This window comes from Lynx canadensis, chromosome C1, assembly GCF_007474595.2.
Source record: "Lynx canadensis isolate LIC74 chromosome C1, mLynCan4.pri.v2, whole genome shotgun sequence".
In the NCBI taxonomy this organism is placed as follows: Eukaryota; Metazoa; Chordata; class Mammalia; order Carnivora; family Felidae; genus Lynx; species Lynx canadensis.
The window spans coordinates 50244320-50267710 of NC_044310.1; the positions used below are offsets into that span (position 1 = coordinate 50244320).

At 38.4% G+C, this 23391-nt stretch overlaps 1 protein-coding gene across 2 annotated transcripts in view; it reads left to right on the forward strand.

Annotated features, from left to right (window-relative positions):
* The window catches only part of PATJ (PATJ crumbs cell polarity complex component), a 363529-nt gene that overhangs the window by 40511 nt on the left and 299627 nt on the right, over window positions 1–23391 (forward strand). For both annotated transcript variants that reach the window (XM_030323890.1, XM_030323891.2), the window contains exons 9-14: window positions 2095–2194; window positions 4827–4918; window positions 6494–6635; window positions 10079–10210; window positions 13562–13638; window positions 15690–15746. In XM_030323890.1, the coding sequence (XP_030179750.1) occupies window positions 2095–2194; window positions 4827–4918; window positions 6494–6635; window positions 10079–10210; window positions 13562–13638; window positions 15690–15746 (600 nt within the window). The remainder of the gene's footprint in view (window positions 1–2094; window positions 2195–4826; window positions 4919–6493; window positions 6636–10078; window positions 10211–13561; window positions 13639–15689; window positions 15747–23391) is intronic.

Here is a 23391-nt window from a genome sequence, read left to right on the forward strand (position 1 = left end):
AGCCTGGAGCCTGTTTCTGTGTCTCCCTGTTTCTCTGCCCCTCCCCTGCTCATGCTCTGTCTCTCTCTGTGTCAAAAATAAATATTAAAAAAAAAAATTAAAAAAGAAGATTGCAATACATGAAGGAACTGAAGTCCAAATTACTCATTAAAAGTCATAAAGTGAGGGGTGTCTGGGTGGCTCAATAGGTTGAACGTCCAACTCTTGATTCCGGCTTAGGTGATGATCCCAGGGTCATGGGATTGGGCATGGGTTGGGCTCTGTGCTGTGTGGAGCGTACTTCAGATTCTCTATTTCCCTCTGTCCCTGTCCCCAACTTGTGCTTTTTTTGTCCCTAAAAAAATAATAAACGTATAAAAACAATCATATAGTGAGTAAGTTGAAGCTGGGATTTGAATTCAGGTCTTTCTGGTCCTTTCCAAACCCTTTCCAACCATCACACAGGCTCTGAATCAAGGGGTAATAAAGCAAATGGAGAGAAATAGTTTTTAAAAGGAGGGGCCATGGAAGAAAGAAGGAGAAGTGATTTTGGTGGGAAGAGGTGGAAGACCATCATTCATCTGCATTCGAGGGGCTGTTCTACGAAGTTGTTGGCCTCTCCCTCTTTGGCATCTTGTCACTGGAAGTTTTCTGCCGGAGATGTTAGCATCATTTTTGTTTTCCTCCCCAGACTGGTTACAGCCACTTTCTTCCCTTCCATTACTTTAGCTCTCTTGAGCCTCCAATTCAGTAGTTGGGATCAACGTAGCTATGTGATAAGCGAGAATTTGATGCAATCACCCGTTTCCTTTCTCCTATTAGCGTTTTGAATCGGATCATGTTTTTAGACACTTTATTCTTTTAAAGAACTATTTTATTTTTTAATTTATTTTTTAATTTTTTTTAATGTTTATTTATTTTTGAGACAGAGAGAGACAGAGCATGAACGGGGGAGGGTCAGAGAGAGAGGGAGACACAGAATCTGAAGCAGGCTCCAGACTCTGAGCTGTCAGCACAGAGCCCGACGCGGGGTTCAAACTCACGGACCGTGAGATCATGACCTGAGCCGAAGTCGGACGCTTAACCGACTGAGCCACCCAGGCGCCCCAGAACTATTTTAAATTAGAAGACAAGTAATGAAAAAAGGTTCTAGGTTGACAGTTTTTGCTCACAATTATTATTCACAATAATTCTTAGCATTTGTTTCAAAATTTTTCTTTACATTTGGTTCTTTTTTATTTATTTTTTGAGAGAGGGAGGTAAAAGTGAGTGAGAGGCAGAGAGAGAGAGAGGGAGAGAGAGAAGCGAGGCTCACCCGAAGCGGGGCTCAAACTTAGGAACTTTGAGATCATGACCTAAGCCGAAGTTGGATGCTTGACTAACTGAGCCACTCAGGCACCCCTACATTTGGTTCTTTTAGATAAAAATTTATCCTAGGTTTTTTTTCTAAGTGGCTGTATTAGTTTTCTGTTGTTGTGTAACAAATTATCACAAACTTTGTGGCTTAAAACAACACTCTTTGTTAGTTCACAGTTGTACAGTTCAGAAGTCTGGGTAGGACGGGCTGGGTTCTCTACTTAGATTCCTGTGTGGCCAAAATCAAGGGCTTGCCGGACTCTTATCTGGATGCTCTGGGGACAGTCTGTTTCTAAGCTCATATAGACTGTTGGCAGAAAACAGCTCCTTGCATCTGTAGGACTGAAGTCTCTTTTCTTTGCTGGCTGTCAGCTGAGGCCCTCTCAGCTCCTCGAGGCTCCCTGTGGAACTTCTCATAGGACCTCTTCATCTTCAGACCACAAGTCCAGCCCTTATACTTCAAATCTTTGTCACTTCCTTTTCTGCTGCCAGCCAGAAAACTGCTTTTGAAGGGTCTGTGATTAGATTAGATGCACCTGGATAGTCGTTTTTTTGCCACATACTGAAACATAAACACAGGAATAGCACCAGGAATCAAAAATCATGCGGACCATCTTAAGATTCTCTCTGCCACAGGTGCTAAAAAAATACTTGACAAACCATGCACAAATTGTGTACACAGTTATGGAACTAAATATATATCATTAAAAAGTTTTTTTTTCCTTTTAAGACAGTTCTCTCTCTCTCTTTTTTTTTTAGGACAGTTCTCTTTTTGAAACTTATGATGTTGAACTCATTAAAAAAGATGGACAAAGTCTTGGAATTAGAATTGTTGGGTATATTGGAACTCCTCATACAGGTAAATGAATCATTTCCATTTTGTATTTGGAAATAATTGTAAAGGATGTTAAGGTTTCTAGATAGTAAAATTAACTATCTGCAGACTTTAATTTAAACACTGAACAATAAACCGTGTATTTTTAGTGGCAACCAGTTACTTTTCAGTGATTAGAGAATTACAGTTTTATCTCAGTAGTTTTATAGCTGACTTGATTTTCATTAACAAGGATTTAATTATCCAACTCATCATATAGCATTTGAATTGTACCTTCTTTTATTTCTTAAATATATTTAAAATATTGTGACTGTTACATATTACGACACTTTAGATGTGATAAAATAAAAAGATTACTGTATTTCATATTATAAATGTCAAAAAAGTATTAGTATAATCACTAATATATATATATAAAACAATTTATTTGATTAGAATTATTTTCCTGTCATATAAAAGGGTTCTATTGTAATAATAAATACATGGCCCAAGTATTTCTGAATAACATCCCCTCAGCTCTTACATGTAAAGATTTGGTAACTTTCACTGTACGAATTACTCTGTTATTATAAGGCAGTCATTAGAGTAAGGTAAAATAAATTTTTTGCACAAATATTTGCTAGTAACATGAATTCAGAGGTATGAAATGTTCTAGTTTTTTAAAAAATAGCAAGATTAGAAAGTTAATTTTTTTTTAAAAATTATTATTTTGCATACTTACAGCAGGTGGAAAGATTAAGAGTGCTAATGTATTCAAAGTCCTGAATGAAATTCATGTCAGGCCACCTTGTGCTATTTTAGCCTAATGAAATAACTGTTTTCAAACCTTTAGATTTTTCTAAGTGCCACCTTTATTAGGTTCAGAATTTAAATGAGTTCCAAAAGAGCTAAGTATGGATTGTATAATAATGTTGGGGGGAAAAAAAACTATATTGAATAGCTCTTAATATGCTGTCTGGTTAAAGAAATCATGACTTTGTTCCTAAACTTGTGGCTTATGACTCAAATACTCTATTAAGTTTTTAGAGTGTTCTTATAAAGTTAACAATATACACACAGAGTAAAATGAAAGTGAATAATAGAAGACTGAGAAAATCTGATGTGTATGTTACTGAATAAAGAACAGAATCCTTTACCTTCTTTACCTTCAAAAGAAGTTTTGGAGACTGGGAGGGGGCAATGGTAAATCCAAAAACTAGAACATTTAAAAACTCAAACTCAGGGGCGCCTGGGTGGCTTGGTCGGTTAAGCGTCCGACTTCCGCTCAGGTCATGATCTCACGGTCCGTGGGTTCGAGCCCTGCGTCGGGCTCTGTGCCGACAGCTCAGAGCCTGGAGCCTGTTTCAGATTCTGTGTCTCCCTCTCTCTGTGACCCTCCCCCATTCATGCTCTGTCTCTCTCTGTCTCAAAAATAAATAAATGTTAAAAAAAATTTTAAAAAACCCAAAAAACTCAAACTCAGCATGCTATTTAACATGTAGTCTTTCAAAATAATATTCATTTTATTCCATTCATTGGACTTTTGAGGGGGTTACTTAGTTCTGAAAGGGATAGAAAAATGAATGTAAGAAAAGTCTAGTCAGAGAAAGAAATATGTAAGTAACTCTTAATTATTTAAGGATAAGTGAAATATATGTTTTAGCAGAGATCTAAGCAAACTATCATGACAGTTGAAAGATTAAATTTGGTGAAATAAAGAATTCACAAAGAAAGGTATTTGCGCTAGTCATGAAAAAGGATTTTAGTAGAAGGGGTGAGGTTATAGGAAGAAAAAATGGATAAGAAAAGGGATAGCATCATGACAATACTTAGTGTTTTGGTGAAATCTCAAGTCTTGTGTGTGTGGACTTTTGTCTTGTTGGAGGGATGGTAGTTGGATGTAAGGAAAAAAAGACATTTGGAGCAGAGTATAGAGGTCCTTGAGTATGAGTCTATGAAATTTACAATTATTTAGGCAATAGGAATCCATTGGTGTTTAGTTTTCTTCTATTGACAATATTTTAAGTTCATTTGAAATGAAAGAATAAAAGTACAAAATCATCCAGAGTTTTGGTTTTCATTTTCCAGTTTCTCCTCCAGTCTTTGCCCCTAGGAACGCATGCTTTTTATATAGTTGTAATTTTTATATAGCCATTTGTTTCTATTTAAATATTTTATAATATAAAGATTATGTAACATTGTGAAGATTCTACTTAAAAAAACAAAACAAAACACTATGTGTACTTTTCCGTATCTGGGAAGCTAACAGTGAACTAAATGTAGGCCAGAAGACCAGGTAGGAGGGAGACTCTTGTCTTAGTGCTGGTGAAAAGTGACGAGGTCTCTGAGGCAGCAGGGAGAAGGGAGACAGCCCAAGAGAAGAGGCTGAGACTGCCTGGGTTCTCCTGAATTCCAGTTGGTGGTAGAGCACATTTCATCAAGGTTCCATTACTGATGATTTTTCCAGAAATAGTCATCAGTCACATCATTTCAAATTCGGGTCACTCGTGATGGTGACAGTTTCAAATAATCCATCAATTTCCCTGCTTGTGTTCAAGATAGTATTTATCAAGCCTCGAGTCAGCCCCTGTAGCTAATTAACCTCTTGATATGAATTTTGCAATCAAGGTCTAATTAGAGCTTTCTTCCTTTTTCCATATGTTATCGTGCACCTCAGGGGAGGCTTCAGGGATTTATGTGAAAAGTATAATACCTGGCAGTGCTGCATACCACAATGGCCAAATTCAAGTGAATGACAAAATAATTGCTGTAAGTACCTGTCCTCTGTTTTAGAATGGAATCAACTTGGGGGGTCGGGGGGGAGTTATCTTTATTATAATGTGTGTGAGAGGAGAATGGCTTCGCATAATCTTATAATGTTTCAAAAAATTGAGTGTCATCTCATTGATTTGGACTCTTGGCATTCTAAATTTGTTTGCTTTTTGTTTTTGTTTTTCATTGTGTGTGAAGAAACAAATCAATAACCATATTGGTAGGAAGAAAAAATATATATATATACACATATATCTGAAAGATGGTCTGCCATTCTTCTAGAAAAGACTTTTTTTTAATTTTTAAAAAATGTTTTTATTATTTATTTTTGAGAGAGAGCGCAAGCGAGCGAGCATGTGCATGAGCTGGGGAGGGGCAGAGAGAGGGAGACACAGAATCTGAAGCAGACTCCAGGCTCTGAGCTGTCAGCACAGAGCCTGACCCAGGGTCTGAACCAATGAACCGCAAGATCATGACCTGAGCCAAAGTTGTCAGATACTGAACCGACTGAGCCACCCTGGTGCCCCTAGAAAAGACTTTTCAAGCACCTCTGTGTTTTTTAAACTCACTCATTTTTCATAGAAAATAGGCTATCAACCAGATCTTTTTATCTCTTCATGAAAGTAATTTTTCTACTAACCATAAGTAATTTTGAATACATACAAAAAAATAGAACTATTTTATATATTGGAGAATATAATAATTACCTTTTGTCAATTCAGACTGGTCTTTCTTCATTTAGTAGAAATTGGTTAAAGTTTAAAGTTTATTTGAATAATATTTTTGAAGCATACACACACACACACACACACACACATTTAATTTAGTGATTTACATAGAAACAAATGTTCATTGGTGTCATTTGAATCTTTGTCCTTCAAGTCCATCTAGGGAAGCACCTTTCATGACTCTTGGCTTAGGAAGCGTCTTGTGATTTGCAGGGAATGGAGTCAAGCAGTAAGCAGTGGATGCTTTGGAGAAAATACTTCTAGGGAAAACTAAAAGTAATGGTTTGGCCAGCTTGGGAGATGAGGCCTGTGTGTTCTGATGGACTTCAGAAATGAGGAATTGGGCTTGACTTAGATTAGTAAATCCGTTTCTTGCATATACTTCTTCATAGCACTAGAAAACCCAATGGGGGGAGATGTGTGTATCTCTTCTGGAAACTACCACATAATGATATGGTAGAGGGATAAAGTATTGGATGACCTCTTCAGTGTTGATAATACAGGCTTGTATTTAGTACATCTTGAGAGCTGTGTTTAACAGTTGACCATCTTTGAAGGCACTTTGAATTTTGAATAGCATAAGAGACTAAGACCTTTTCCCTCTCAGGCTGTCAGTTAAAATGTGTGACTCTCAATTACAAGTTTGAATTTGCTCTGTAGGTTTTCAGGACATTTGTCAGCATGTTTCACTACTAATTTTGCCTCCTATTCAAAAATAATTCCTTAGGTTTGATACAAATTCGTTTTGGCATAAAATGAATTGCCCAATTTTATTCTGCCTTGTCAGAGTTGAAAATAGTAGCTAACCTGAAGCTTCTGTTTAATGTGTCTCTTAACATTTTAGGTTGATGGTGTCAATATTCAGGGTTTTGCCAACCAGGATGTTGTTGAAGTGTTACGAAACGCAGGGCAAGTGGTACACCTAACTCTGGTTCGAAGGAAGACATTTTCATCTGCTTCTCCACACGAATGGCCTTCAGACAGAGGTAGTTCATTCCACGATCCCTCTCCCCACCACGTAGTCTAGGTCTGGAAGAATATCTTATCTACAGAAGTTGCTCTGTGAGTCTGGGAAGGAAAAACTGCCCACCTTGTGTAATGTAGTGATGGAGAAATGAATCAGCTAGCTCATTTGTGCATTGAAGAACTTCCTTGTGCCATCCCAAATGTTTGAACATGAACCCTGACATGCATTAAGCTTTGAGAGCTGTTTGAAATGGAGATGGAAATCATTTTTTCCAAAAAGCTTCTAAATTTCATTTATTACTTATATTTGAATAATAAAGCTTCGGCACCTTTTGTTCTAGGGGCTCTCATTTGTCTAAGGCTTTGACATTTTGCACACTTAAGATTTCATACTACTTCTAACAATATATTTAATTCTAATGTCTCCTGATTTACTCTATGAAATACAGAGGGGAGAAAATAAGGATTTCTATTAAGAACATTTTTATTTGTAAAATATTTGTTATTTTGATTAAAGAATAGCAAATTGTCATTATGGAACAAATGGTATGCATGCCAGTTTTTTAATTATCAAGTTATTAATGTGTAGATTGAAAAATTTGACAGTCCTGAAAACAAATTCAATTTAAAATGAATGACTAGTTATAGAACTAGTAAGAAATAATTCCATTAGAATTTGTCAGAAGATGAATATATTTTTTTCCTCTCTTCTGAAGATATAATGAGCCTGGAAGCCTTGTCTCAACTAATATTGATTTATATTTAAATGGGAACTTTTTAAGTTTTATGTGATAGTGAAAATTTTGCTGCTGAAAGACAGATGCCCTGTCAACTGCATCGTATGTATGAAATTAAACATTGCCTAAATAGTACAAATTGTACCAATGCTATATTGACCTTAAAAGGTTTACATAAATATTTATATCAACATAATGGTTTTTAATAGCTCTGATAGAGCCCTTGGCTTCAGTCTACTGTATCAAATAAAGTACGTTATCTGCGAATTAGCAATTCTTTCCTGCGCGTGCCTCCATTTTAAATCTATGTTGGGATAAATTTTGACTCTAAATTCGAACTTCTTCCACGGTTGAGATGTCCTTCATGTGGGTTTTACTAGCACCCTTAGAAGAGCGCTGTACTGTAGCATTTATCACTCTGTTTTGGGATCACCTGTTTCATGTGTAGTCACTATAATGAAAGGAAATGGTGATGCCTTTGTTCCCTGCCCCACGTAACACATTTTCCTCTGCCTTCAGTCTTTTACTGAGGGAAACTGCACAGCTTCTAGCGCTTGCCCAATACTTGCCTCTACTATTCTAGATCTTACTGTCTTTCTCTCCTACTGTTTGTATACCTTATATACCTTTTTGGTGTACCTGTTTGTATACTACTTGTAGCATACAATTACATCATGTACTGCTCTGTACTATAAACTGTGGTATGCAACTATTCTCCCCAGTTACACTAGCAACTTTGGGCCTCGTTACTTTGGCTAGCACTAGGCTGTGGTTTTAGTGTGTATCAGTGGATTAATGATGTAAAAAAATATCATGTGGTTGAAAATTTCATGCTAAGATCATAGGAACTTTTAACTGGCTATATTTTTCAACATTTTATAGTTGACCTCTGAACAACACAGGTTTGAACTGTATAGGTCCACTTATGTGTGGATTTTTTTCCAATACAGTACTGTGCTATATTTTCTATAAATGTGGTTTTTTTTCTTTCTTAAGATTTTCTTAATAACATTTTCCTTTCTCTATGTTGCTTTTACTTTTTCTCTAGAATACGATATAATACATAATAAACAAGTTCTGTTAATTGACTATGTGACAACATAGTAAGGCTTCTGGTCAACAATCGGCTATTAGTTACATTTTGGGGGGCATTCAAAAGTTACATGTAGGTTTTCAATTGCATGGGATGGGAAAGTGCCTCTAACCTCCACATTGTCCAAGGGTCAACAGTATTGTAAAAATTTTTGTAGATTTTTTTCAATGTTTATTTTTGAGAAATAGCATGAGATGGGGAGGGGCAGAGAGAGAGGGAGACAGAGGACCTGAAGCGGGCTCTATGCTGACATCAGAGAGCCCAATGCAGAGCTCGAATTCACAAACTGTGAGATCATGACCTGAGCTGAAGTCGGATGCTTAACCTACTGAGCCACCCAGGCGCCCCTGTAAAAAATTTTAAACATACAGAAAAACTGAAAAACATATAACAAATACCCACGGACCCACCATTTAGATTCAACAGTTAACATTTTGCCATATTTGTTTCATCTATTTGTCCTTTTCCCTGAACCCTGTGAGAGTGAGTAGTAGACATGGCACTTTAGTCCTGCATACTTTATAGCTTCTAAAAATAAAGATATTGTCTTACATGATAACATATCATTATCACAACGAAGAAAATTAATAGTAGTCCCTAATATCCAATGTGCAGCACGTACTTAAATTTTTTTAATTGCCCCAAATGTCTTCTGTAGCTTCTTTTCCCACTCCCCACTCTCTGAAAGAGAAACCTCACAACATCAAGATTCAATCATGCGTTATGTTTCTTTGGTTTCCTGTGTTACGTTTCTTCAGTTTCTTAATCTAGAAGAATCCCCGACCCCTGCCTCCACCTCCATGGCACAGACTTTTCGTGAAAGGATTTGTCCATTTTGTCACCAGAACACTACATTCTGAATTTCATTGTCCTTGTGGTGTAATTTAACTTGTTCCTCTATCCACTGTGTTTCCTGTGAGAAGCTAGATATAAAGCCCTAGTTAGATCCAGGTTAAATGTTTTTGGTAAGAAAACTTTGTAAGTCATGCGTGACCATTTAAAAATGACCAAAAATGACTCTTGTTCAACCTTTCTTGTGTTTAACAGATACATAATGACTTGCATGCTTGAGATTGAAAGTTTTGGATATCCTATTACTCAGCTCAATTTAGCTAAGGGAGGAGAACCCTTAGCTGCAACCAGGGGAATTCTCTCCAATTCCCTTCCAATTCATAAAGTTACCTATGTAGAGTTGTTGTTTTTTTTTAAACTTATGGTGGTGTCATGCCAGAACTTAGGTGAGCCCAGAGCAGTGGGAAGGGCTTATTCTGCATAACCTGCTCCTTACCCACCACAAGTGCAAGAGTATATACAGACCTTAGTGTTCTTTTTCTTTACCAAGGCTATGTTGATAAGTATCTTTTGTAGAATGACTTGGCCTTGCTCTTCTTCCCCATTGCCTGGTTCCTTATCCTTTCCAATGCTACCAGAACTTCCTTACTTTTTTTTTTTAGGAATTGAGCGGTTATCACACATGACACTTTAAATAAAGTATCATATATGTAAGTTACCTGAGATGTTTGTAATGAGGTGGTCAAATGGGAGAACAGGACTAGAATGAACTCCCTTAAATATGGTCTTCAGCTGCTAGTGATTCAAGCTAGTAATTCTTTTTTTTTTTTTTTTTTTTTAGGAACTGTCATAGAATCATCGGAAATACCAGCCCTCTATTCAACTGGAGCAGTGGAAACGGAAACGAATTTGGATGGTGGGGATGAGGAAACTGAAGAAAAAATGGGTAATCTAAAAGCCTTAGAAAAATTAGGTAGGCACAAAGCATTCAATTCAAAACAATCAAAGTAATTTGACTTTCTCTTATTTGTTAACTGTTTTCTCCCTTTAGAGCTAATACAAGAAATTTTAGAGACATTTTGGAGATAGGAAACAGGATATTCTTAATATCAACATCTTACCGCTTGTGACAATTGAAGACCAGTCATTATTGTTTAATCTTTGTTTAATTAATTTTTTTAAAACTTTGAGAGTACAAGTAGCGGAGGGGCAGAGAGAGAGGGAGAGAGAGAATCCCACGCAGGCTCCATGCTGTCAGCATAGAGGCTCGATCTCACAAATTGTGAGATCATGACCTGAGCCGAAATCAAGAGTTGGATGCTAAACCAACTGAGCCACCCAGCCTCCCCTGTTTAATTAATTTTAAATGCATTTTTATTAGTGTGTGTTAACCCTTTTCATCTTGCTAGCATTTTAACAAGCTTACTGCATATGTTAGCTTATGTATTGTCGTTGATACAGTTATAGATATCTAGGTATCTGTATACATATAGCAGTGTTTTTTAACATAATAATTTGTAATCTATACATATGTATGTTTTATCAAACTGCCAGATTGTTATATATTTATACTTTAATCTTCTTTTCAATTGATGTGCAACTTTGTCCTCTTTGTACTTTGATAACTTGGCTACGTAGTTGACTGTTCTGCAAGCATTTTGAATAACAGTCTCACACAATTCCCTGCACAGCATTGCTCAGGAAAGCCTTGACAATTGAATGAAATGGGATACTTCACACCATCCTCTTCCAGAGAAGTTTTGGCTTTGTCTTGTGTCAGGAAAGAATGGCCTGAAGGAAGGAGTAGCCCCTCATTCAAGTTAAAAAATTTCCTATAATTTGGAAATTTACCTTATTCTTTTTTGACCTGAGTGGATTGTATTGTAGTTTGATCTTTGCTATTTAAATTCAGGTGTATCCGGATAGATTGTCATGGAGCTATTGGGTGAAAATCAAATACGTTCTGAAATTAGAAATATCTTTAGACATTTTTATCTGCTCTTTTTGGATCAATCTCACTGCATTTTTTTCTTCATGAGTATGTTTAATTTCAGTTTGAGAGTAAAACCAAAGTCATTGAACTGCTAGAAGTTAGCTTTCTTGTTTGCTGTAGGGGCAGAAAAACTCTCCCTTCTTCCCTTCTAGGTTCTTTGGTCTAATAATTAAATTGACATAAGACAGATTAACAGGAGAAAAACACATTCTATAAGTATGGAAGCCCCATAAAAATATGAGACCCAAGAGTAAGTTGGGCAATTGAGGCTTACATGCCATCCTAAATTAAGGAATGGGATAGAGGCCTGTGGCTTCAAAGACAAGGAGGCTAATTTGCAGCGTGATAAGAAGAGCAAATGTTTGGTGATTAAAATTTTGCTCTACCATGACAATAGGTCTTTCATATAAAATAATTATCTCTGGTGATAGCTCTTTCTGGTATAGGCCTCCTATCTAAATTCTTTTAGGTAGTTAAGGGAGAGGTAAAAGTTTCTCCTAAGTCTGTTGGGTCTTGATTGTCTTTAGTTCTAAGTATTCCATGTGCTAGAATGGCATATTTTGGGGTGGCATATTCTGCTCCCCTTCAAACATTGGAGTAATGTTTCAGATCATCATAGTTTTCATTTTCTTAATGTTTATTTATTCATTTCTGAGAGAGGGGCAGGCAGAGAATCCTAAGCAGGTTCCACACTGTCAGCGCAGAGCCTGATGCAGGGCTCCAACTCACGAACCGTGAGATTATGACCCTAGCTAAGATCGAGTTGGACACTTAACCGACTGCGCCACCGAGGTGCCCATACTATTCGTTGTTCAAGTCCTTTGGTGTAGCTCAGGATTATTGGGCTGCTGAAATTAGTCTTTTTCCTCTGGTACTTAGCTTTGTGCTGTGCTTTAAAACTCAATGACTCTCTGTGCTTCCATTGTACAACTGAAAGATGAAAATGTTAAAAGGAATTGTAGGTGAAATATCATTATTTTATACATGTGTGTGAAATGTCTTTAAATATCATGTTCTTAAGCTTACCAATTAGCTTACCAGATAAGAAAACTGCTGCCCGGAAGAAATTAACAAAGATGGTAGAACTCTTAATGTAATTTCTTATGGAAATGTTGACAGCAGTAAATAGACACACAGTGCAGAGCCCACGTGAATGATATTTTGTTTTTAATAAGACTTCCAGTTAGTTATTCCCTTAATGTAACCTAGCATATCAGTTGGTAGAGTTACTTCATGGATATTCTTTTGTACATGTAGTGAGTTTAGCTCTTTAGTGTTAGTCTTAGTCTCTTAATTCTGAGGTTAGCCTGTTTTACTTGATGATTTGCGTTATGTAATTAAGCATTATATGCACCCAAGATGAGCTGTCCGGACTGAAGACTGAAAGAGCTGATATTGCAAGTTATGTTTGATTTTAGACAGATGGTTATGTCATTTGGAATAAGTGTTCTGTGACTTGTTTAATCTTGTGATAAAATGGAGAGTTTTTCTTTAACTTACAGAAAAAAACGTGAAGGTTTGCTTTTTCTGCTACTATGGATATAAGTTGAAATTGTATTTTCAGTACTTTAACTTTCACCCATTAGGCATTATTCAGACTATGAACGGTGCCCTGAACTTCTGGCTAAGATCATATGGAGGACAGGCAGGATACTTAAAATCTGTCTTAGTTCTTGAATGTTATCTTACCTTTGCAAAAAAGGTAATATTATACTTAGGAGGCAAAAAGGTATAACTAACCACAGAAGACCAAAGTAAAGCCAGAGTTTCTATTATATTAAAGCTCATGCATCTCCGTGGTTGAATTAAACCAGACAAGCCTTTATATCCGCCCAAGTGAGAATTCTGACTGGGTTGTGTTGATATGTCCACTTGATAGTAAAGATATCTTTTGATAAATCTGTACTTTTTCTATGGGTAAGTGGAAAGTATTACTTTGAAGTGATTAACATTTAAATTAAGTCCTTGTTTGCCTTAACATATTGTAAAGCAAAGCCAGATGTATTTTTCTTATAAACGGCAGGATGTTTACATCTAAAGTGCATATATTTCAAATTTCATTTCTAAGTCATCATTTCCTTTTCCCTTGAAAATAGTTCTTAACAAAAAAGTCCCATCATAATTTGGTCCCAATCGGCCTTACATTTTACATTAGTGTTATAAGTCACCTCTGATTTACTTTACCTGGTAGACCCAAGTTAATGCATTTTCCTTTTCACTCGTTTCCCTTTTACTTACTGGAACTGCATGGTTATTGAAGAATTTAAGTGTGTTTGGCTCACCGTAGCTTCAATATTCTTTTTTTTTTTTTTTTTTTTTTTTTAAATCCAGAAAAAGTTCCTGACTCTCTAGAAAATGAGCTGAAATCTAGGTGGGAAAACCTTTTGGGTCCAGATTATGAAGTAATGGTATGTTAAAATGTTGCAATAAAGAACACTCATATCTCATTTCATGTTAAGCTCCTGACACTGCAGTTCAAAGAGATGGGAGAGCCCAAGAATAGCCAGCTTGCCTTTGTTTTTTACCTCCTGCCTTTCTTCCCTAGCAGATCAATTGATCTTTTCCCCCCTCTTTTAGCATTTTAAGCTATAAGAACAATTAAGGACTGCACGCAAGTTTCAGTTACAATTAGCAGACACTCAGCTCATGTTGAAAACATTTAAGTCAACAGTAGGCAGAAGAATCTTAGAAAGCTTGCCTTTAAATTTATAACCTATATCAGCTGCTTAAAATTGCTGGCATTTTTATGATTGCTTTTATGATCTGTTTGTTTTATTGTACACTGAAAGGGCTGTGGATATTAGTCCTATGTTTCACAAAGAATCTTACAGTTTTATGAGAAAAATGAAAGAATGATTATCAAATGGATTAGGGAGAACAGGAAGTAATTTAGGTTAGGCAGAAGTTTATAGTGCCAGTGGTCCATTAGACTTTCTTTCACCTGTTATTAGATTCATTGAGTAAGGGATTGATTACATTCCCCCCTATGAATCCACATGAAAGCAGAAAGCTGTGCTTAGAAAAGCCTCTACAGTGTTCACTAAATGCATTAGTAATAAAATATTCTATTAAATTTCTATTGTCATTCATGTTTTCTTACATATGTTTATCATTAGCACTCGTTGGCTGGTTGGAGAATTTTTTTCTCTTCTTGGTTCAGAACATACAACCACTATCTAGTGTCAGAAAATTTCTAGTGTTTTTAAGATGAGTTAAAACATTCAGTGCTCTATTCTTGCTAATTTTGTACTTGCATGTTGGTTGTTATGAACGCCTGCTTCTTTACTTCATAGATTTCAAATGCTGTTTTGTCATTAGGCTATCTATCACCTTAGTCAATAACCTTTTCTACTATTCTTAGTGGTTTGATATTCAAAGTAATTTGGTGTCTGAGTATTTATGAATGGCCAGTTTTGTCATGGGCTCTTTTTTGTTAAAATTTTACTTTGCCCTTATAACTGTATTTCCAAATTTCATTTATCATACAGTGAGGTCATAACAGATTAGGTAGAGAGGGGAGACATACTTTGAGACTGGGAATTTAAAGTGACAGCTTATTCATTAAGGGTTCTTGCTGTTTTGAGGGATGAGAAGAAGAAAGGAGAAACCAGGCAAGATGAAAAATGCATGCACATATGCATGTACTCCAGTGTTCCTTACTTCATTTTTCTTCTAGAATCTACTTCTGTGAAGTGCAGTACTTCTAGAAGCTTTAAGTTGGATCATTGTTTAACTTACTCCTCCCTCCAGATGTACCATATTTTATTAACAACTCACAGATGCAAATCATCAGTAAAGTATTTTGCTTGCTGGCAATTTACTTCTGTGGATTTCCACCACTGGAGCTTAGAACAATAGTTTTAGGCCAGGGTTGAAAGCTTTAACTATTCCATGAGCCTCTCACCAGGCCAGGTCTTTCTGTTTGTGTCCTTGCCAGCCAAGTCTCCTAGGGAAAAGGTAGAGCTTTTCTGTAGAAAGTCAGATGCTTCAATTTTTCCAAACATATCTTACTTTACTGACCTTGCAATCTTTGTTTTAAGGCCTGGATTTAAAAACAAAAATGACGATAACTCTTGGCTTTGCGAAAAGAGTAAAATTTTTATGGACTCCTTCTAACAGAACATTATATTAAAATTTTAGGGGGCATGGCTTTTTAAAAATAGTGTATGTTTTTGCCCATCCCCTTCTGGTTCAACTTCTGAGTAATTTGGTGGGGGGTGGGGGGTGGGGGAGGGGGAAGGATTGCTGTAGAAAACAGTAACAACAGAACAGGAAATATTCGATGAAATTCTACATTATGTGCTATACTTACGGATTTCAGAAATATCAAAAAAAGATGAGAATGTAGATCCATTGGTGTTATCAATATATAGGGTTTATAGATTATTTTCAGAAAACCTAAGAAGAAATAAAGTTATGCTTTTACAGATACTGGATTTTTTTTTTCTTGTAAATTTAGGTTGCGACTCTGGATACCCAGATTGCAGATGATGCTGAGTTACAAAAATATTCAAAGGTAAGCATTATTTTTTAAAAGGTTACCAGTTTTTTGTTGCTTGAAGAACTTTCTCTAAGTCCTTGTTGGAGACACTATGTTTCCAGAATTTTAGTCTTAGATGATTTCTGGAAATGTGGTAGGTTCTCACTGTTCTGAAAGGTGATGGTTACATATGCCTGGGAAGGGCATGGCGTGCCTGTGCCTCTTTCAGAAGCCAAACCCAGGTTTAATTACTTTGCCCACTTTAAAGGTAGTGCACAGAGTAACATTGTGCAGAGTGTGTTAGCCTTTCAGATATTATTAGCAAACCTTTTAAAATGCTTGCCAAGGGGCGCCTGGGTGGCGCAGTCGGTTAAGCGTCCGACTTCAGCCAGGTCACGATCTCGCGGTCCGTGAGTTTGAGCCCCGCGTCGGGCTCTGGGCTGATGGCTCGGAGCCTGGAGCCTGTTTCTGATTCTGTGTCTCCCTCTCTCTCTGCCCCTCCCCCGTTCATGCTCTGTCTCTCTCTGTCCCAAAAATAAATAAACGTTGAAAAAAAAAATTTAAAATGCTTGCCAAAAATCAGGACCACAAATACAGACTTTAAAAAATCTTTCAGGGGTGCCCGGGTGGCTCAGTCAGTTGAGCGTCAGACTTCGGCTCAGGTCATGATCTCACGGCTCGTGGGTTCAAGCCCCAAGTTGGGCTCTGTGCTGATAGTGAGGAGCCTGGTTGAGATTCTCCGTTGTCTCTCTCTCTACCCCTCACCCCCCTCTCAAAATAAATACATAAACATAAAAAAAATGTGTAAATGCCATCTTTTTCTCTATTTCTTGAACATATTAATCACAGCTTATAAGGACTTTAAACAGTTAATTCTAATATCTAGATCAACTTTGAATGTGTTTCTATTGTTTGATCTTTTCTCTTATTGTAGTTACTTGTTTGTCTCTCACATCATACCATAAGGTAATTGCTCAACATTATGTAGGACAGCTACAAAAGGCTTCAGATGATGTTATCGTTGTCCAGGGGGATTCATTCTTTTCTCTGATAAGTATAGTGTGTGTTGGGGGTGGGTGTGGGGAGTGGATGATCTCCGACATGTGGCAGCGGTGTGGTTCTGGTAAGGTTCAGACTCTGTCTGGTTTGCCTTTGCTCCTAAGACCTAGCCTTCCAGGTATTTCACACAAGTCTGGAATGTTTTTTACCTGTCCCCTCTTCTTGGTGGGACCTGAACTCCAGTTCTATCTCCTCAGTACTTCAGGGCTGCTAAAATCTTGGTTTTTCAGAGGTTTTCTTTTTTCTTTTCCTTTTCCTTTTCCTTTTCCTTTTCCTTTTCCTTTTCCTTCTCCTTCTCCTTCTCCTTCTCCTTCTCCTTCTCCTTCTCCTTCTCCTTCTCCTTCTCCTTCTCCTTCTCCTTCCCTTTTCCTTTCCCTTTCCCTTTCCCTTTCCTTTCCCTTTCCCTTTCCTTTTCCCTTTCCCTTTCCTTTTCCTTTTCCTTTTTCTTTCCTTGACAGTGTGAGTGGGCAGAGGGCAGAGAGAGTGGGAGAGAGAATGTAGAGCTGAAAGTGGGGCTCAAGCTTACCTGAAGAGGGGTTCAAATTCACGAACCGTGAGATCATGACGTGACCCAAAGTCAGATGCTTAACCAACTCTGCCACCCCAGGTGCCCCTTCAGAGGTTTTCTGATTGGCTTTTAGCCTTCTTGTTCATATAGCTTTCGAACTCAAGAGACCTCCTTGGAGGAAACCTGCCTTAGCTCAGGCTCAGTTCCTCATGCAGCTAAGCTCTAGTTGTCTGCCCTCCCATGTTCAAAGCCATTAAGACCCTGTGTCATCATACTCTACGATAAGTTAAAACAAAAAAAAAAAGTATAATAACCACACTTCATGCACCTCTTACATCTTAAAAAAATGGCATTGTCTTTTTCCGGGCGTATGTTCTGTCTCACATTCATTCCCTAGTTCCTTTCACCAGTCTTACTAATTTCATTTTCTTTCCTGATTAACTTCTATACAATATATATATTTGTACTCAGTAATTCTTGTATAAAGACACAGAAAGGCTTTGAGTTGAATAGACTTTCAGAACTAACTCCTAGAAATTCACCAGTGCATTCAGCTGTACATTCATTCATTCATTATTCATTCATCAAATATTTATTAGTATCTATTTTGTGTCAGGTCCTCTACTGGGTGCTGGCGTTTCAGAAGATAACGGAGGAAGAAAAAAAAACACACAAAAAAACACCTGCCTGCAGAAGTTCTGTTTTTTATAAAGATTTATTTTATTTTTAGAGAGTGTGCATGAGCAAGTGTGCACAAGCAGGGGAGAGGGGAAGGGGGAGACAGAGAGAGAGAGAATGAATGAATGAATGAATGAATGAATGAATATTAAGCAAGTTCCACACTCAGTACTGAGCTCAATGCAGGGCTTGATCCCACGTTCCCAGAATCATGACCTGAGCCCAAATCAAGAATCAGACACACAACCGACTGAGCTATCCAGGCGCCCCTAGAACTTATATTTTCATAAGGGGAGATAGGAAATAAGTAAGTTACACAGTATTGGTGATATGTGTCATGCAGAATATTGAGGCAGTGAAAATGAATGAGGAATTCAGGACAGAGGGTAGGTTTGCACGTTTAGGTAGGTTGACCAGGGAAGGCCTCATTAAGAAGGTGACATTGGAAGGAAGCATTTTAGGAGGTGGAATAAGCAGCCTAGTTTTTCTTCTGTAGAATATGAACAATAATACCTTTGTTGGAAGGTTAAGTATAAATATACATAACGTATGCCTTAATATAGCTCAGTGCTAACACATAAGAATTGTTCAGTAAATGGTGATTTTGTTTCCCAGTTGTGTGCTTCATTTTTAGTTTTGAACTTTTTTTTTTTTTACAAGAAAGCTATTTTAAAACATTTAATCATTTAATTGAACTTTTGTTGTGCCAAAGTATTTAATTCCTTAAAATTTTTTTATCCTGGGAGAGTTCTGCATAATTGCACTGTTCTCTTTTCATGTTTAGTTGTTACCTGTGTATGTTTACATATTTGTGGTTAGTATGTCCATCCTTTTATGTAACGTATGTGTGAGGGAGAAGGGACGTGTACTTTTCCCACATCACGTTCTCACACATCTCTACTTTTTTTCTATAATTTCTTGATGAAATTAATCAAGATGTCCACAGATTATTTCTGTATGTTGATGAAATTATGGTTTTTAAAAATCCTCTTGGGGCGCCTGGGTGGCTCAGTCGGTTAAGCATCCGACTTCGGCTCAGGTCACGATCTCGCGGTCCGTGAGTTCGAGCCCCGTGTCGGGCTCTGTGCTGACTGCCTGGAGCCTGTTTCACATTCTGTGTCTCCCTCTCTCTCTGACCCTCCCCCATTCATGCTCTGTCTCTCTCTGTCTCAAAAATAAATAAATGTTAAAAAAAATTTTTTAAAAATCCTCTTGTAATTAGGAGTTTAGTTGTTGGCTCAGTGTCTTGTTTCCCCCTGCAATATGTAAGGAGACTATCCTAGTGGTGCGTCACAGAGGAGGACACTGGAGTTTGCGTAGGTGCAGTGTCCCACCTCAAATTATGCAGCTAGATAGCAGGTGCTTAGAGCACCTTCATTCATCTCTGAAATATTTGCTGAGTTCCTACTCCGTGCCGGACACTGCTGCCAATGGTAGGCAGTAAAATGGAAAAGGCTTTTGCTCTCATAGAGCTTAGACTCTGGCTTTGGGTAAGGGCATGATAATAAACAAGTGAAAGGTAGCTTGATCAAATAGTTGTAGATTGTAAATAGTGATGCAAAGGAGTAAACAGAATGGTGACCTCACAGCTGGGGAGGAGGGAGCATTTTGGAGAGAAAGCCAGAGAAAGCCTTTCTGAGCCCAGGCCTGAAGGATAAGGGCATGTGGGGCTGGGAACCTGGTGACTGGCAGGTGTAAAAGTCCTTTGGGAGGATAGGGCCAGCTTGTGGGAGAATGGAAGTTGTTAGGGTCAAACTGAGTGAAGATTAGAATTAAAAAAATTTTTTTTTATCTTAATGTTTATTTACATGAGAGAGTGAGAGACGGACAGACAATCCCAAGTGGGCTCCGTGCTGTCAGTACCGAGCCCGATGTGGGGCTCAAACCCATGAACCATGAGCTCATGACCTGAGCCAAAGTCGGACACTCAACTGAATGAGCCACCCAGGCGCCCTGAAGACTAGAATGTTAAATGAGGATGGTGAGGGAGACCAGGTGCTACAGGGCTTCTAGATCCATGGTGCTAAGCCTGGGCTTCAGTTGTGGTGCCAGGTAACACCAGTGGAAAGATTAAGTGGTTCAATGTGGAGATCTGCGGTCAAGGCTGTAGGTTTTTCTTCCATCTCCTCAGGTTTCTATTTAGGGAATCCATGTTTCATGGACATGGCTGGTGTTCCTAAGGGTCTGGCTGTCTTCAGGTGGTCACTCCAGTTTGCTTCTCCATTGCCACCACTCTTGAAGGGATGACGATTCTGGAAGCATCTTCACGAATTACTTACTGGCCAGTGTAACAAATAAGCTTTTCTTATGAGGTGGATGGAGTTGTGGGGAAAGAGGGAGGTGAAAGCAATTTACACTGGCTTGAGCATTAGCTGCACTGCTTCTAGGAAGCCGTTAATCATGACATGAGAACGGTTTTCCCGCATCTGGGGAGACTGTACTTTTAGGGATGGCTTTCTTGGCAACTGTTTACTATTAAGATGATCACAGCACTGTGAGGGAGAAGCATTTAGCTCATGCTGGTGACCTTTCCGCTGGCCATCAGTTGTAATTTGGAGTGAGCATTAGTAATATCCCTGGTGTGGGAAACAAACATAACAGGTCCTGTTGTCTGGTTTTGACAAGACAGGCTGGCAGATTTCACTTTATTTCCTTCCTGAATTATATTCTCTGAACCAAAGGACATTAAAACATGAGTTTCCCCCTCACTCTATATAAGCAAATCTAATTTTTAAGGCAGTGGGATGTACCACTCCCCCACCCACCCCCACTCTGGGAGTTGCAGTGGGTATTAACACTCGATTACCAGGATCAGTTCTTTGCTTTATTATTTATTTAATTTTTTAATTTCTTAATTTTCATTTTTTTTTGAGATAGTGTATATGGGTGAGCAGGGGGAGGGGCAGAGGGAGAGAGAGAGAATCTCAAGCAGGCTTCATGCTCAACATGGAGCCCCAGTGCAAGGCTCAATCTCATGACCCTTGGATCATAACCTGAGCCGAAATCAAGAGTCAGATGCTCAATTGACCTAGCCACCCAGGGGCTCTCAGTTTCTTTGCTTTAAACACGTTTTCTCCTGGGGCGCCTGGGTGACTCAGTCGGTGAAGCATCCCACTCTTGATTTCCGCTCAAGTCATGATCTCATGGTTCATGAGATTGAGCCCTGTGTTGGGCCCTGTGCTGACAGCACGGAGCCTGCTTGAGATTCTCTCTCCCCCTCTCTCTACTCCTATCCCATGCACTCTCTCTTTCTCTTTCTAATAATAAACATTTGAAAAAAGTATTTTTTCTCCTTTATTTCTCACAGACACCCTATTGGTCAGCAAGTGTTTTCTTCTTTCCAATTTTAATATGTGGAAACTGAGTGTCAGGCAAGTAGAGTGACTCGTCCAAGATCACATGCAGCTAGTAAGTGGCAAAGTTAGGTAACAAATCAAGGGTTACGTGGCTTCTACACCTGTGCTATTTTTTTCTTTTGAATAAATAATATATGGATATGACCTAAAATTAAAGGGTGCCTGGGTGGCTCAGTGGATCGAGCGTCCAACTTCAGCTCAGGTCATGATCTCATGGGTGGTGAGTTTGAGCCCCGCATCAGGCTTGTTGCTGTCAGCGCCCAGCCTACTACAGATTCTCTCTCTCTCTCTCTCTCTCTCTCTCTCTCTCTCTCTATCTCTCTCAAAAACAAATAAAACATTTTAAAAAAAAAGACCAAAAGTTAAAAAGTTACATAAGTATATACTGCAAAAAGTAAGCTTCTCTCCCATCCCAGTCCCCTTCTAATCCTCTGCAGACACAACTACTGTGTCAGGTTCTCAAGTGTGTGATTTTATACCTCGCTGGTCTCTTTTTTGAGTGGAGAGCATACGGCACAGAATCCAGTGCTATAGTAACTGTGGTCCTCTGCTAGGGTAGTGGCCTATCAGAAACAGGAGCTTTTTCAAAAGACACATGTCCTGTTTTTTCCTCGTGACGAGTATTCTAATTTTGTCATTTGTGGTGAAGCTCTTAAAGGAAATTGTGATCCCTTCCTTTCCTCCATTGAGAATTACTGTGCAGGTATTGCTAAAAAGTCTTTTCACTTGTTCAAGGAAGGAGACGGTACTTTCTCAGTATAGGTAAAGGAGGTTTATTGGGAGGATGGCGTTTGAGTATATTCTGAAGAATGGATGTGGAGAAATAACTGGAGATTCCAGGTGGAGGAAATACCAACAACAAAGGTAGAACAAGAGTCATATGTACAAAGTGTTTTTTGTTTTTTTTTTTTAACATTTATTTATTTTTGAGACAGAGACAGAGCATGAACGGGGGAGGGGCAGAGAGAGAGGGAGACACAGAATCGGAAGCAGGCTCCAGGCTCTGAGCCATCAGCCCAGAGCCTGACGCAGGGCTCAAACTCATGGACCGTGAGATCGTGACCTGAGCTGAAGTCAGACACTCAACCGACTGAGCCACCCAGGCACCCCGAGTGCAAAGTGTTAAATCAGGTGTCAAAAGCTCAACTACCATGTGAGCTAGGCAGGTAACATCAATGATATTTAAAACAATAAGTGCCAATTGATTCTTGAGTTTGGTGTTAGGTGACCTGAAAAGAACCTTCACTGCATTTCTGTACAAAAGAGTATATAGTGTATATTTTTTGAATATTTAGAATTAAAATTTTAGATGGGTGAGAAACTTTAATGCTGTGTTCCACTGTTAGTTGAAAAGTTGCACCTTCATTCTTGGTAAGTTTGTTTTTATTTATGGTAAATTTAGTAATTGTTTCCCTTTTATTTTTTTAATATTTAAAGCTTTTTTGTTTAGTTTTGTTTTTTTTAGTTTATTTATTTTTGAGAGAGAGCACAAGCTTGGAAGGCACAGAGAGAGGAGACAGAGAATCCCAAGCAGGCTCAGTGCTGTCAGTGCAGGGCCCCAAGCAGGGCTCATACCAATGAACCTTGAGATCATGGCCTGAGCCATGCTTAACTACTTTAGAGTTGATATTTAACCAACTGAGCCACCCAGGTGCTCCTCCCTCTAACTTTTGAACATAAATGGCATTTAACATCTTCAGAGTGTGTGTGTGTGTGTGTGTGTGTGTGAGAGAGAGAGAGAGAGAGAGAGAGAGAGAGAGAGAGAGAGAGAGAGAGAGACAGGCAGACAGACAGACAAGGACCAATCCTGGGGTTCTTTCTGTCCTGTTCTATTTTGAGTTCAGCTTTTTGGGAAGCATCCTCCCCCATCCTACTGACATATCTATTCCTCTCCAGAAGGGTTTTTTCCCTTGAAGCAACATCTTTTATATTCCCACTTGAGCATTCTGATGTCTTGTTTTCGGGTCCTAAAAGTAGAGCTTTTAACAAATGAATAACCTATGGTTTGCTTCGTGACAGGTCTCTCCACTCACAGGTTGAAGGGCTCTAGCTTGCTTGGTCTCATTTGATTTTCATCATC